Source organism: Schistocerca cancellata, chromosome 9 (assembly GCF_023864275.1).
Source record: "Schistocerca cancellata isolate TAMUIC-IGC-003103 chromosome 9, iqSchCanc2.1, whole genome shotgun sequence".
NCBI lineage: Eukaryota > Metazoa > Arthropoda > Insecta > Orthoptera > Acrididae > Schistocerca > Schistocerca cancellata.
In genome coordinates, this window is record NC_064634.1 from 379,299,507 (window position 1) to 379,316,138 (window position 16,632).

At 38.0% G+C, this 16,632-nt stretch overlaps 1 protein-coding gene across 1 annotated transcript in view; it reads left to right on the forward strand.

Moving 5' to 3' along the window:
* The window catches only part of LOC126100817 (uncharacterized), a 157,193-nt gene that overhangs the window by 93,629 nt on the left and 46,932 nt on the right, over window positions 1-16,632 (forward strand). The window contains exons 8-9 of the mRNA XM_049911448.1: window positions 3,219-3,426; window positions 8,307-8,444. Coding sequence (XP_049767405.1) covers window positions 3,219-3,426; window positions 8,307-8,444 — 346 coding nt within the window. The remainder of the gene's footprint in view (window positions 1-3,218; window positions 3,427-8,306; window positions 8,445-16,632) is intronic.

The window sequence follows — 16,632 nt, forward strand, 5'->3', positions numbered from 1 at the left end:
TTGATAGACATTTTGAACAGGTGAGACATTTCTGAGATTGTACAGAGATTATGCAAAAGAACTTGCTCCCCTTCTAGCAGTAGATGATTCGAAAACAATGACGGGCATAGATTGATTGATTGGGAAAATTCTGTTGTGAAGAAGGATCATCAATCCGATGTATGTAATTATAGGCCTATATTGCTGATGTCACTCCGTTGTAGAATTAGGGATCCTGTTCTGTGCTCACACATATGATATTTCTGTAGAAAAAAAGTTGATTCTGTAGAATCTAACACATATTCCATAAACAGAGATTTTGAAAAAAAAAACACAGATCAGTCAATTTGTTCATTAAATCCAGAGCACTGTAGACAAAGGTGCCCACTCTTGGCTTCCAGAAGGCATTCGATAAAGCTCCACACTGCCATTTAGTGAACAGAATGTGAGCTAACCAAGTGTTGGAGCAGATTAGTGACTGAATACAGAACTTTCTGAGAGAGAGGACTCAATACATTATTTTTAATGGGATGGAATGAACTGACATAGAGGTAATTTCTGGAGGTGCCCCAAGGGAGTTATAAGACCATTATCATTTACAATTTGTGTAAATGATCTGATGGATAATGTTGGAAGCTGAATGAAGTTTTTTGTAGACAATGCTGTTGTCTATTGAAAGAGTGTAGCAAATGTAGAATGACCTGCAGAGTATCGAAGATTAGTGCTGGGACTGACAGTTGACCCTGACTGTAGAAAAATATAACATACTCCACATAAATAGGTGAAGAGATCCATTAATGTTTTATTACGCTATTGGTAAAAAGCCACTGCAAATAATAACTGTAAAATACGCTGGAGGAACCACTCTAAAATGGAATAACTGTATAAAACAAATTGTAGCAAAAGCAGATGCTAGGCTGAGGGTTATTAGAGGAATTTTAAGGATTCATCCATGAAAGAAATGGCTTATGAACACCTGTTTAACTAATTTTTGAGTACTGTTCACCAGTCTGGGACACTTACGAACTCCCATAACAGAAGAGGTAGAGAAGAGCCATTGAAGAATGGCACTTTCGTCACAGAATTGTTTAGTAAGTGTGAGAGATAAGGTGTTCAATAAACTCCAATAGCCACTACTACAAGAGAGGTACTGAGTATCACAGAGAAGGTTACTGTTAAATTCTAAGATGTACATTCAAAGAGGCATTGGACAACGTATTACTTCCTCTAGAACTGCTGTACAGAGCACCCGTCCTACTCAACATATTGCTGTGACTCCAGATCTCACATTGTTTACCATTGTCCTCAGAAGATAGATTTTTAATGAAAGCCTGAACACTATCTTAATTCGATTTCTCTTGATGATCCACCTTATCCTGACCGTATTTAACCTTAGACTGGTGAGGATACAGCCTTGCTGCTCTTCTTGTTGAGTACTTTTCTGGATGGTGAAATGAGTTTGAAAGTACTTATTGCCACTTTCTCTTTATGCTTCTCATAGGTGGATAAATTCTTGGGGCAGGTTCTTGACACCTTATACAGCTATCGCTTCGTGACTAGAACTCCCAGAACTGGGTACTTTATGATGTTCATTTTTACATTATTTAGCGTACGCTACAGTTTTGATCCAAAATTTCTACCATTTTTCATGCGGTACAATATGTAACTCCATCAGTACTGGCTGAAAAAGGAGCCTGCGCCTTTTCTCTGCTCTTAATACTGAATTGTAATTCTTGTAAAATTATTACTCCTTTAACAGTCATACAATGTAACTTTTGAAGTACTGCTTGTTGATTCCTCGTTGCTGATTGGCAGCAAGTGTGGATCAGACTTACCTTCATTATTCACACATGAGCTAACTTAATTTTTTTGTAACAATAAGTATCTTGATCATATTGGCAGTTCACCACCGGCAATGGAGGGTGAAGCTTTGACAATGCCAGCCACTCATGCTGGTGAAAAATCAGTAAAATCATCAGAAGAACATTGGCCGAAGAACCCGAGACAGAAGCAGATAGGCAGTTTGTCATATTTACAGTGTTTGCATGGATAGCTTACTTTCATCCCTAGTACATTTTGAAGAGAGATCCATTGTTTATGCAGTTTTAAACTGATGGTATTACGGAGATGTGACAACACATTCTTATTGTAGCCTCATGATGAGAATAATTTGGTGACATTATCAGAATCTCTACTCTTCTTTATGATGATTTATTCAACTGTGCAATCGAACAAGAACAGATCTGTTAGTTTGGTGACAGGATATTCATGGACTATGAGTGTCCATAGAACTTGTGTTACTTGGCATACATTGTGTTCGATGCAAACAGCCTCTAGAATGTGCTTGTACGCTTCAAATTTGCTTGCAATAAAAATGGATCTTTACCACATCAGAACAAGAAATCTCTGCAAATATAATTACAAGGTCAAACACAGGAACAAGATGGAAATGTTACCTAGTCAACTGCTTTTTTTTCTTGTATAGGAAGTGTGTCCTCATGGTCAAATCAAGTGAGATTGGATCTGCCCACTGTCTAAATGTATAAATTGACAGTACTGGGATTTTGTCTCTTGAATGTTAGAAATGGCCAGTTATTATCTGTCTTTGTAATCTTATAGCCAGCCGAAGTGGCCGTGCGGTTCTAGGTGCTGCAGTTTGGAACCGCGTGACCGCTAAGGTCGCAGGTTCAAATCCTGCCTCGGACGTGGATGTGTGTGATGTCCTTAGGTTAGTTAAGTTTAACTAGTTCTAAGTTCTAGGGGACTAATGGCCTCAGAAGTTAAGTCCCATAGTGCTCAGAGCCATTTGAACCATTTGTAATCTTATAGTTTCCTCATGTGAATTTTCCTTTTGATACAAACGGGTAAATATGACATTCATTTTATAACATAACAGACCCCCCCTCTGTAACAAGTAAAACAAACGGCACGCATATAGTCAGTGTTACAATTTGACATGAGTTTAAAGTTTTGAGGGATATTTGGATCCATTATTTTGATAAGTGTCATTATTCTTTATCTCCTCTCCATCATCATCATCCCCCCCCCCCCCCCCCCCCCCACCCATCTCCTACCCATTCCACAGCTCATAAGTTTATCCTAAGAGGAGATTGTTTTATTCACAGAAACTTGTTACCTACATTGTGCACTTAGTGTTTAAAACATTGTAAAATATGTTATATCTATTCTGAATATGCCTTTCTACTATTATTATTATTATTATTATTATTATTTTACAGTTTGTCACAACTGGCAAAGTCCCTTTGCAGAATCCAACCTGTTACCAGTGGTCTCTCATTGGGAGGTAGTGGTCTGAATGGAGGAGGGGATGTGTATAATATCTCAGCAAACACCTTCTTTAATACCTTGCCTCCATACAATCTTGAAAGGCAGGCACGTTTGGATGATCTTATGAACAAGCTGGAAGCTGCTGCAGCGAGGAAAGAGGTGTAGTACACAAATGCAGCATATTAAGTAGTACTAATTGTGACATATAAAATAAATTTCAGTGAACTATTCAATTTGAGCCCATGTCTAATGGATAAATGAATGAGGAGGAGGTGAGGAGAAAGGAGGGGAGAAGTGAAGGGGCAGTGAGATCTAGGTCAGTAAGGGACAAGAAGAGCACTTGCTGTCATACAGGTAGGGTTAGAAATGTTTTGCACTTGGGGTGAAAAGGATGGCAGCAGGATAGAATAGAGGAAGAGGAAGAGAGAACAGTGGATAAAGAGTCACAGGTTCATACACCTGTAAATCAGACTAATATGAGGAGTCGAGCAGAGGAATGACAGGAAGAAGCTGATACTGGTGAGGGAGGAAGGTAGTGGAAATGGGGGTTGTGATGCATGTAGAGAATGAAGTTAAGGCAGTGGTCATCAAACTTTCTTGCTCAAGAGCCAACACTGTCATTGTGGGGCAGCTCCTCAGGCCATGTGTGTACCAGTCTTATTATTAATTGGTAAACTACATAAATTAGTATGTTACGAGCCCCAATTACTATGATAAGTTAGCTGCTGGCCCTCAAGTTCTGATTGTTAAAAGTTGGCCCATTCAGAATATGTCGTGTCAAGTTTTCTCTGTTTCAGATTGCTGCCACCCTCATTAACAACAAAGTTGTGACACTTTAATTGCCTGTTGATGTGTTATTCTGTTAGCATATGACTAACTGATAAACAACAGTAATTGTACTTGTACTTATACTTAAATGCAGTATCAGGCACAATCACAAATATTTAAAAATTGTTTTAAATGTAATTTTTCTTCTACTCATTGTGCTGTATTACAAGAGCCTTAATTTAATTTCATATTCCTTGCTGCAAGTACATACCACATTTGGAGAGGACCGTCTCTATAATATGCATTCATGAATCAATATTAAATTGACAAAATTTGTGCCATGGCAGCTGTTCAGTGCGAGTCATACATGCCCATCAGTTGTCAGTTCTGGAAGACAAACAATGAAATATGCTGCCCCCCTCGATCTCCTAATCACTCAGTGGCCCCTGTTATAAGCAGCCAACTTTGCTTAGCTCACAACTGATTTCACCTGTGCTCATTTAAAATTGAGCACATTTTAGTATATGACTGTCTCGGTAAGTATTTTTATTTGTTACTGAACAGAAAACTAGACTCTTAAGAAGCTGTTATTGTTAGTTGACGTTACTGGATCCGGCGGCTAGTTGCTAGATGCATATTATTATAAAATATGTCTGAGAAACATGGACTGCATGAATACTAGGCTCAGGTTGTATATAGTCAAAGTGTTGTAATTTGACAACCTCTGAGTTAAGGGAATTAAGGATCTAAATGATAAACCCTATAAATCATTCTGAACTGAGCCAGAGTAGAGCAATGAGGCTTAAGAAGCTGATGAGGATGGGAATAAGGGTTAGAGACATAGGGAGATCATGTGACCAGAGGATGTGTTAAAAGGACAGTTTTCATCAACTTGATTCAGAAAAGCTGTTGTTGGGATCAATGATTCTGGTGACATGGGTTATGAATCACCCATTGATGTAGACTGTGTCGTGATCAGTGAGACAGTGTGTCACTGGGTGATTAAACTATTCCCTGGCCACTTGGCAGCCTCTTACATAAGGGTTGACAGCTGGTTACTGGTCATGCCCACAAGAAAGTCTGTACAGCAGAGTTGGTGGACAATGTTCATAAAGTACATTACATGTATGAGAACATTGAAATTCAGAATGTGAAGTTTTTGTTGCACTGTGAACCAACATTTAGATGATAACTTAGCAAGGGCAAGGAAAATGGAGGTTACTTTTCAATTTATAATTTATATAAATTCAAAACTGTAGTAATAGAACACCATCATTAGAATAGAATGCCTTTTGTTAAATACAGCCAAACAGTTGGGTGAAATAGAAAAGCAGCAAAATAATCAGAAATGTCTTGGGACTAAAATATTACAATGGGAACTGAAAATTAAGAAACAGTAGATCATGAAAAAATAGAAGGAAAGCTAGACACAATAAGGAAGAGATGAGATATATTTTATGGACACCTCAAAAGCTAGGTGATGTGGCTCAAAGAAATTAAAGCAAACCTGAGAGAAATGGAAGTAGCAGAGGAATAAACTGGAGAAAGAGAGAGGTTCTGAGGAAAAGTAAAAAGTCTCAAAGGCTTTCAAGAGCAAACAAAGAAAAAGACAGACGCAGTATGGGCAGAAGAAAGAAAAGAAAGGCGTAGGAAAAGAAAACTACTGGATAGAAAGAAAGGAGAAAAGAAAGAATACATAAATTATTTCATGTGGTCCTGAGTAGATCAAACCATTTAAAAGAAATCAGTTGTCACTTAAAAATAGTATTTGCAGAAAGATTCATCATTAAACTAAGATTACTCTGTTTTATGCTTGTATTTTTCATATTGACAGTGTAGTTGTGTTACAGTATTTGAATCATTCTTATATCTGGAAAAAAACTATCGAAGAATTCTAGTGTAAAATTGTACTCTACAATGTATGATGTTTGGGCCTTTATCGAAGTAGTGAACAATAAATGATACAGGAGATAGCTAGGGAAGAGTTTAAAAGTAGTTGAGGAGATACTGTTTCAGTTTACGTTTTGGGAATAATAGGGATTAGTTACAGTGGTGTATAGCAGAGCAGTCAGGAATATGTTGTAGTGTGAATACTTAAAATAAGAAAGGGAAATAAGAAAGAGTATCAATAAAACTGAGGTGTGATCAAAAATTAATGGGGCTTGTTACATCCAATTTTTAATTTATTTTAAATTTTTTTTTTAAATCCTGTTGTTACTGCTCCTGATGTATGTTTGCATTTTCAGCTGTTTTGAATGTGTAGTTTACTGTTGACAATCGAAAAGATTGTAATGTTTTCAAACGCTCAGCGAATTTTTACTTTTGAAAAAGGTGGCTCAAAGAATTTGTAATAAATTTTGCTTGAAAAACGGAAGAAACTACAGCACAACATTTGAAATTTTGACTGTGGCTTTTGGTGAATCTACTATGAGTAAGAGCTCACAAGTGGTAGAAATGTTTCAAAGAGGTTTGAGAAGACATTGAAGATTATGGCCACCGTGGATGCCCTATGACTGCCCTAGACACCCTAGCAAGTCATTTACTGATGACATTGTGGAAGAAGTAAAGAAAATGGTTCTGGAAAATTGCCAGATCACCATTGTAGAGGTTGCTGATGATGTTGGGACATCCATTGACTCATGCCAAGCAATTTTTTTTTTGATGTTTCGAGTGTGGAATGTGTAGCAGCAAAGTTTGTTCTGAAACTGTTCAATTTTAACCAAACGGGATGTTGTGTAGATGTCGCTCAGGAACTGCTGAATGAAGTCAACAATGATGCAAAACTTCCAAAGAAGGTTAGAACAGGTGACAAAACATGGATATACAAGTATGGTGTCAAAATATGGGTATGACATCGAAACCAAGGTCCAGTCAGCTCAACAGACACTGCCTAAAGAGCCGAGACCGAAAAAAATTCAGCAAATTTGATCGCACATGAATGTTCTTCTCACTGTTTTCTACAATTACAATGGGACAGTGCATCATAGGTTCCTTCCTTATGGTTGTACAGTCAATATACTACCTGAAGTTATGCACCATTTGTGTCAAGCAATCAGAAGAAAACAGAGTTGTGGCAAAACCACTCATGCTAATTGTATCACAATAATGCTGCTGCACACACCTCAATGCTTGTGCATAATTTTTTGGCAAAAGACAAAACTATTATGTGGTTTCAGCCATCATATTCACTGGACCTGGCCCCCTGCAACTTCTTTCTTTTCTGAAGGCTGAAGAGAACCATGAAAGGACGTCGTTTTGTCACCATCGATGAGGTAAATCTGAATTGGTGAAGGAACTTACCACCATAGTGAAAAGTGAGTTCCAGAAAATGCTTTCAAGACTGGAAAAAATGCTGGCACAAGTATATTATATCTGAGGGGGGATTACTTTGAAGGGGACAAAGTTGATGTTCATGGATAGATAAAGATTCTTCAAGGGAAAAACAAACTCCCATTATTGTTTGACCACACCTCATATAGTATGGTGAGGCTTTACGAATAATTACTGGAAGGAAAAAGTAACCAACATGTTATTGGTATCAACAAGAAAAATGACGCCCATGTGATATCTATACGATTTTGTTGTTCTTCATGATGTGTACACTGAAGTTGGATATAATTGATCTGTCTGAATGGCCCCATGGCAAAGAAATATGCCAAGACCTGGGATGGGACAGGCAGGGAGTGGTCTTTGTCGAGTCATATTTGTTTTCTGATTAATAGTTGCAAGAAAATGTGGGTGGGTGACTCAGTTCAGTTCCTTAAAGATCCTGGAATTTGTTTAGGGATACCCAGAGTGTTGCACACATTTGAGCATCAACTTCTACCTTTGAATTTAATGCTAAACATAATGATCTCCTGAAAACAGATGGGTAGGATAATTTATAAGCCAGAGACAGTCTTGTTACATCCAACAGAAACATACTCCTTAATGCCTGATTAATTGCCACCGCCCCCCTCCCCTCCCCTCCCCCTTTCTCTCTCAAACCAGTCCGTGAATTTGATTATTTAACGTTCTTATTTGTTGGAGTGACACACTGTCCTTTGGTGGCAAGATCAAATGGAAAAGTGAAAAATTACAACAGAGCAAAGAACTGAAGAGTGCCTCAGATTTTGATCACACATATGCAGAAAACAGGAAAGGCACAACTTTTATTCTTCCATGGCCACACTTTGACATGACACATGTTGGTTGTTGATGTATCACATTATCTACTGTATACTTCCTACTTGTTATCTTATTATAATATTCTAATTTTCTGATGTACTCAGGTTGGCAACATGACAACAGCAGTAATGGAGCTATATGGGCACAAAGTGGCAATGCTTGCACAGTCAGAACGAACCCTCCAAATGAGTCTTACAGCAGCCTCTTCACATTGCACTCAGCTTCAACACCAGGTTATGCAAGTGAGTATAAACAGTTATTAGAAGAGAATGCTAGAAATTAATGCCTCCACTTTTTTTATTTGAAAACTCTTAAAATGTTTTAAATAAAACAAATATTATTAACATTCTCTGTCTTTATTCTTCATGTCTACATAATTGCAACCATCTGCTGCGAAAGGGCTCTGAATTGTAGCATGTAGCGTGGCAGTTTGTACTGTAACGATGTTGCTGCGTGAGAAACAGCATACTGAAATCAAGTTTCGAATTTGAAGAGTTAGTCCGCACATGGAGCACCCTCTCCTTCAGCATGAAAATTCCAAACTACACACAAGCTCTACGACATCTGCAACAATTTGACACGTTGAGTTCACTGTTGTCGATCATCCTCCGTACAGTCCCAACTTGGACCCATCCAATTTGCATCTGTTCCCAAAACTTAAAGAAAACTTCGAGGACTTCACTTTGATCATGATGAAGCAGTGTAAGCAGAGGTGAGGTTGTTCCTCTGTCAATAAAGTCAAACCTTCTACAGTGACAGCATCAACAAACTGGAATCTTATTGAGAGAAATGTGTTTGTTACCAGGGTGACTGTTGAGAAATTAATATGTAGATATGAAGAATAAAGAAGTTTATTTAAAAGTTTTAAGAGTTCATATAAAAAATTTTGAGGCATTATTTTTCAGCATGCTCTTGTATGTAGAGCTTCCACAATGAGCTATTTTATTAATAACTTTTTCCCTCTCTTTTGTGATCTTGGTTGAGGTTTCTGTTGTTCTTACACCTCTCCAAATGAGCTGATTTTAAACTAAGTATTGTATGTAGAAATTTATGTAACTAGCATGTGAACATGTGGACTCTTCACTGGAAAACCTGCATACCAAGAATCTCGCATCAATAGTGTGCTACTGCTGTATACACATAACTTATTTATTTATTGTTAAAAAAGCATGCAAATTCGTCATTGCGTGAATGAATGTATGACATTTGGCGTCTGACAAACAGCACTCACTTTGCTCCTTACTCTTCCATGTATAAATGATGATAATCTTAACTCAGGATTTTCAGGTACCTATTAAAGCCAATGAAAGTTATATAGGCTACACGGTTGTCAATTTGTTTGGAAAATCAAAAGTCCTCAGGGAAATTGATTTTGTTGAAATATTTCAGGGAAATCAATAATACCCAAGAAAAACCAATAGACTTGATGTGAATTTGATCCCACTATGCACTCTCACATTAGAGTATGTGAAGACAATGTGCTTTGAGTTGTCACAGTTGTTATTGTTCAGTGACATCAATCTCCAACCTGAGTAGTGTGAATTAATGTCCATAGGTTCTCAGATTGCCGTGTCTTTTTTCCATTGTTTGACTGCAAGTGTCCTTAGCAAATGAGAATTTTTTAATGTGACTGTGTTTATGAATACCATGGCATTCTGTGTATTTATCTCTGTTAACTTTGGTTAAAACTTAACATAGTGTGAATACTAAAATAAAACAGATTGTATATCTAATTTAAGTTTTAACTGTGCTACAAAGGCTTACAATTGAACATTATTTAAAGTTTTGTGTGTATCTTATTGTCTATCTTAGTTGAACTCCAGATAGTTGTTGATAAGAGATGGTAGAACTCAACAAAATTTATGTTCAATCATAAGCACTAGTGAAATAAAATGTGTTCACATGCAACAAAGAATGGATTGGGGAACTTTTAAACTTTGAGTGGAACAGTGGAGAGTTCACAATGGAATAAAAACAATATGAAACAGATAGATCAGTACTCACCATATAGAGGCGACATTGGGTTACCAACACACACAATGAAAAAACTGCTATACATTTATGCTTTTCGAAAAAAATGTCCTCCTTTCAAAATAGAAAACACACACACACACACACACACGACTACTGCTTCTGGGCACTGGGGCTGGGCTGCAGCTGCATCTGACATGAGCAGTAATCTACTGGTGTTGGTGGTGGGGGTAAGGAGGTAGCATAGGATGGGGAGAGGGAGGGATAGAAGGGTAGGCGTTGGGCAATATGCTGTGCTGCCTGTGGAAGCATGCAGACTGAGGTGGGGACAGGATAGACTGCTAGATGTACTTGAGAAGCTGTTGTGGGGGGATGAAAAGTGGAAAAGAGTGGGACAGAAGGTGTGTGTAGTGCTGGAATGGAAACAAGAAAGGCGATAGACAGGTGGAGGATAGTGATTAATGAAGTTGAGGTCAGTGGGGTTACGGGAACGAAGGATATGTTGTAGCAGGGTGTATACGACACGGGACAACTGGGAGATCCGGGAAAAACCCGGGAATTTTTTCATCCAGGAGAAAACAGGGAAAAACCCGAGAATTTTTTGTTGTTTTAGTTTTCAGACAAATTTTTGTAATTTTGACTGGTAAGAACTGATACTGTAACAAAGGATATTACTGTATCCTGCAACTGCAGAATAATACTGCAGCATTAAAACATGAACGAGAGGAAAAAAATGAAAATAAAACGTAAATTGCAGAGGGCCACATAAAATGACACAGTGCATGTACAAGCAAAATGTGTCAAAGGCTTTAGGAAGACTATGCAATGCTTCATAACAACAAATTGCCTCCATTGAGCGTGATGTCACAACTGTTTACATTAAATTCATTTAAGCAGTTATGAGCGTGCTCATGCACATGCGCAGTCGAGTCGCGTATCAGTAATACCTTCTCCCACTGCTGGCTACAGAAATGTCACTGTTGGCTGTGTAAGCACCAGTAGCAGCAACCAGCCACGTGGGGAACCCGGAAAAATTTTACTGGCACGCTCAAGCTGCCAGATTCATGCATGCGCAACAGGCCTGGATCTGGGAGGGGCAAACCGGGGTATCTGAACCAAGCGGAAAATTTCGGGGGGGAGGGGGAAACTTCATATTCTTGAGGGTAAAAAGAAAACCTTGTTTCACAAAGCACCTAGTATCCAGCGCACATCAGTCTATCGATTATTCACATGATTTGGAAACGCACCCCTGCTGGTTTTTGGACATTTTTGAACACATTCTAAGTTGATTTCTGAATGAATTATAAGTTGATTTTTGAATGCGTGCATAGTGTACGTGATGTCTCTGCCAGGGGAATCCTCGTTGCATCTAGAAATGAACTTTCCTGCAGACAAAACGGGATGGGGACTATACGAGCTGAGCGGAATAAAGCCGAACCGATGAATACCAACTGCTGCTTGTTTATGTGGTTGATTCGGTTTGCAAATGTTCAGCGTTGTTATAATTACTAGCGAAAGCTGTAGATTCAGACTACCAGAGTGGAAATAAACGACTAATAGGAATAATAGGTAAGAAAGATCATGTATTATCTTCTTAGTGTATCCAAGAAAGTGAAATTCTGACAGAAAATTTTTGGCCAGATTGCTACACTAGACAGGGCCAGTTGTAGTCCCCAGGTAGCAGCTGCTTAAGTTCCATTTTGGGAGTAGCATGGAAAATGCTTTGTATGAACATGTAATAACGCCTAATCAGAGAATAATTGCTAGATAATTAAACTGGTGATTGTGGCAGGGTTAGTAAAGTTACTGAAGAATGAGTTTTCACAGTGGTAGGAATAGTTACAGAATTAGTGATAAGATTGTTTATTAGAATGAGGAAGGAGAAAAAACGGGGACATCACACAAATTATGGAAGAATATGAGGATTCCAAATCTATACAAAAATTTCGTTCTACTACTTATCGGTCTCATGCATGAGAAACTGGAGCATATGAATGAGATGTGAAACTATTTCCTAACATAAAGCTTTTTGACTGTAGTAGGCCAAAGAGGTATTTCGTATTGGCACTTCGTGAATTATAGTGTCATACTATAAAAATGGTCGTTATTGCCAAAACAGTCTTGCTTATTTGGTGTGTTAAAATTGCTGCAATATTAGAAAGGCCTCTTTTGTTTTATCCAGCACACAGTGGCAAAATAGACGTAATCAGATTGAGAAACCACACCAGTCTTGGGTTCTATTTGTATTAACAGCTTTTTCAGTATTAGACAATGACATTTCGATTTTTCATGTAGCGAAGCGTTTGACGAACTTTGATGAGGTAATAGTTCTTTCCCAGAAAGGAAAGCACGCCATGTAAAGCTGTAGCAAGATTAGAGAGGAAAAATCACTAGGACCCAAGGATTGAAGAAATGTGTACTGTCTTGCCTGTCTCTTGTCTTGCCTGGTTTTAGGTATCCTATATTTAATTTTATGTCACACAGAAAAGCAAGTTATTAGCTAATAGGCAAAAAAAAAAAAGAGTCCAGATTTTCTGACTAGTTCTTGTTCTGCCGGTTACAAATAATCCCATCCAGTATTAATTGCATTAAAAAAAGGGGGGGGGGGAGGTAGGCTGTAAAATCAGCCTACTGGAAACAGGAGAGGCACTACAGGACATTTTAATTTCCACTGTCCTGAAATAGTTTGATGGCATCTATTACAAAATATACACTTTTGAGTTCCACAGAGTGAAATACTGTGACATGCAGTGTAAGAAAGTTCTTTGTGGAGGCGGAGCACGGCACTTCGACACACTTAAGACCAAATAACATGTCTTACATTTCCTCGAAGATAGTTTTATGTATCAGACTCGTCAGAAAGATGTGTGCTACAAAATGAACTTATTTTTGAAAAGTCTTATTTTTGACATTCTGATGCGCAGAGCAGTTTGAGTTATAGTGGGGTGGGGGTGGTGTAGTCTCCACATGACCCATGTTTACATTTAGAGATATTTTTTGTTTCCTCTTTATTTACTGCTCTCACATCAAATGAAAACAAGACGGATTTCTGTGGCTGGGAGCTATGTAGTGAATTAAAATACATTCACATAATTATGGAAGGCTAAAATACTTTAGTAGTTCCAGATTTTATTTTATTTCCACCTTTCTGACAGTCAAGCATTAATCACGTTGCAGAACAATAAAGTTATTTTTGTTGGTTTGCTAAAAAAGTTTGGCTTTTATTAAGCTTTCCTGCTGAGGCAGTAAATTGATTTGAAACGAAGTGTTTAATTCCACACTATTGGCTAGTTTCAACTGTTTGCTGCATTTCAAGTGCACATTTTCATCTTCTAGCACGTATGGCATTCTGCCATAATAAAGAACCAAACATTAGATAATACGGTACTGGTACTTGAAGAAAATTTACGTCCCGAAAACCACACCAAAAAGCTTAATATCATGTCGAGGCCTACGTCATTGGAAATCTGGACATAAGAATGTGTGCTTTAAGGCGAACTATGCATTTTATTATGGTTTACAAAATTCCGTTGCTCATGGAGTATCCTCTGATGTCTTGTTTCTTTTATGACATAATGTAAGAAAGACCTTTTAATGTTTTATATGTACGAACATAGGGCTTACTACGTCACCGTAGTTGCACAAGCGCAGTGATGCCTCTTATCTGGCGCTCTCTGGCAACTGCTGATATGAATCTATTTCTAACAGATTGTGGGAAAATATCGAATTGTGGTTTGAAAAGAATTATTTTAAGAGTAAATTTCCTTTTACGCAAGATGAACTATGTGCGGGAATGTAAGATGAATTTCTTAAATCACAGAGCAGTTGCTCTCATTTAAAAATTAACACTTTGATGATGAGCCATTTACAAGAATTTCGAGCTCAGAAGGTCAGAGATTTATGTTGGTATTAAAAATTTTACTGGTACCGGTATATTTGTGTGATGTATCTTAAAGTGTAACATGTGCTAAACAGATCAACATTATATGTGAAAGCTTGGCTTCTCTTGTAGCTTATTAATCTTAGAGACAAATGTGTGAAAGCTTTTCTTTTCTTGTAGCAACACAATGTATATTAACTTAAACCATTAACTCTTCCTGTTGGTGGATTTCAAATTTATACTTTCTTAATACAAAAATATGGAGCGAACATGTTGCTGCACATCAAAGATATTTCCAAAACCTGTTTTTTTCCCCCTTGAGTTTCGTTTTCTAGTGCCGAGAAATTCTACGCTGCTGAGTAAAACCATATCCATTCAAAGGGTTGATGTGTTTAACATTTTAGACAGAAAGTATATTGACACTAAACACGAAAAAAGTGTATTTTCACCTGGGGGAACATGTATTTTTAATCGGGAGATCTGAAAAAAACCTGATAACTTTTTTTCCTCGGCCGTGTATACACCCTGTGTAGAAAGAGTTCTCACTAGTGCAGTAAAAAAAAAAAAAAAAAAAAAAAAAAAAGTGTTTGGTAGGAAGAATCCATATGGCACAGGCTGTGAAGCACATCGTATTGTGCAGAATGTTCTGCAAGTGGGTGTTAAGCTGTCTCTTGACCACCATTTGTCCATGGCCATTCATCTCATCAGGAAGCTGGTTAGATGTCATGCCCATGTATAAAGTGGCACAGTGACTGCAGTTTGGTATGTAGATCACATAGTTGCTTGCACAGCTCTGCCTTCGATGGTGTAAGAGATTCCCATCACAGGACTGGAGTAAGTGGCAGTGGGAGGATGTATGGGACAGGTCTTGCATCTTGGCCTATTGCAGGGATATGAGCTGTGAGGCAAGGAGTTGGGAGCAGGGATGGTGTAGGGAGGGACAAGGATAATGTCTAAGTTTTGTGGTATATCTCCTCTATGTGGTGAGTAGCAATCCATCCTTTTCATATTGTTGTTTTGGTTTAGAGATGTCAAGTTGGAAATCCCAAGGAAATCTTCTGATAGAATTAAATTGACACCTTGACCAAACATCAGACTTGTAAAACATGAATGTAAATAGCCATACTTGTCTGTCTTACTGACTGAAATGAAACCACTCTAAAGTTTGAATCGCATTCAAAAGTTGCAAAAAGAAAAAAGAAAAAGAAAATCGTTTTAATATACTCAGAAAGTCATGGTAACCTGTGTGTATTTCATGTTGCATTTGACGTACATAATTTTAATCTACATCTATGTCTATACTCTACAAATCACTGTGAAGAACATGGCAGAGGGTACATCTCACTGTACTGGTTATTGGGGCTTTTTTCCCATTCAGTTCAAATGGAACATAGGAAAAATGATAATTTAAACACCTCTGTGCATGGTGTAATTAATCTAATCTTATCCTCAATACCCCCTTGAAAGCCATATGCAAGAGTTGTATATTCCTACAGTCATCATTTGAAGTCACTTTTTAAAACTTTGTTAGCAGACTTTCTCAGGATAGCTTCCATCTATCTTTGAGTTTGTGCCAGTTCCGTTCTTTCGACATCTCAGTGATACTCTCGCACAGATCAAACAAACCAGTGACCATTCAAATTGCCGTTTTCTGTTCAATATCCCCCATTAGTCCCAATTGGTGCAGGTCCCACACCCTTGAGCAAAATTATAGGTTGGGTCACATGAATGATTTGCAAGCAATCTCCCTTGTATATTGTTTGCATTTCTCTAGTGTGCTCCCATTAAACTGGTGTCTGCTACCTGTTTTACCCGTGACAGAGCCTTTATGAATGTTCCCCTTCGTGTCTCTACTAAGTGTGACACCCGAGAATTTCTGGGAGTTAACAGGTTCCAACTGTGACGTACTAAGATCATATTTATAGGATACAATGTTTCTTCGTTTTAAGAAGTGCACAGTTTTGTATTTTTGAACATTTAAAGCAAGCTATCAGTCATTGCACCACTTTGAAATCTTATCAAGGTTAACTGAATTTTTGTTCAGACTGTATTTGTTGTAGATAATTGCATCTGCAAAAAGTCTGCAAGACCATTAATATACAACATGAACAGTAAGGGATCCAATGCTACTTTCCTGAGGTAGACCCGAAGTTATTTCTACATCTGTCACTCTCCAGCCAAAATAATGTGCTGCATCCTCCCTACAAAGAAATTCTCAATCCATTTACATATTTCGTCTGATACCCCACATGATCGTGCTTTTGATGATAGGCTTAAGTGTGGTATTGAGTCAAATACTTTTCAGAAACCGAGAAACACTGCTTCTACCTGACTGCCTTGATGCATGTGAGAAAAGTGCGAGTTACGATTCACATGGTCTGTGTTTACGAAATCCACACTGGTTGACATGGAGGAGATCGTTCTGTTAAAGATATTTCATTATGATGAGCTCAGAATATGTTCTAAGATTCTACAACAAATGGATGTCAAGAATATTGGACACCAGTTTTGGGGGTCACTTCTGCTGCTCTTCTTTAAACAGATGTGAGCTGTGCTTTCTTCCAACTGCTTGGGACTGG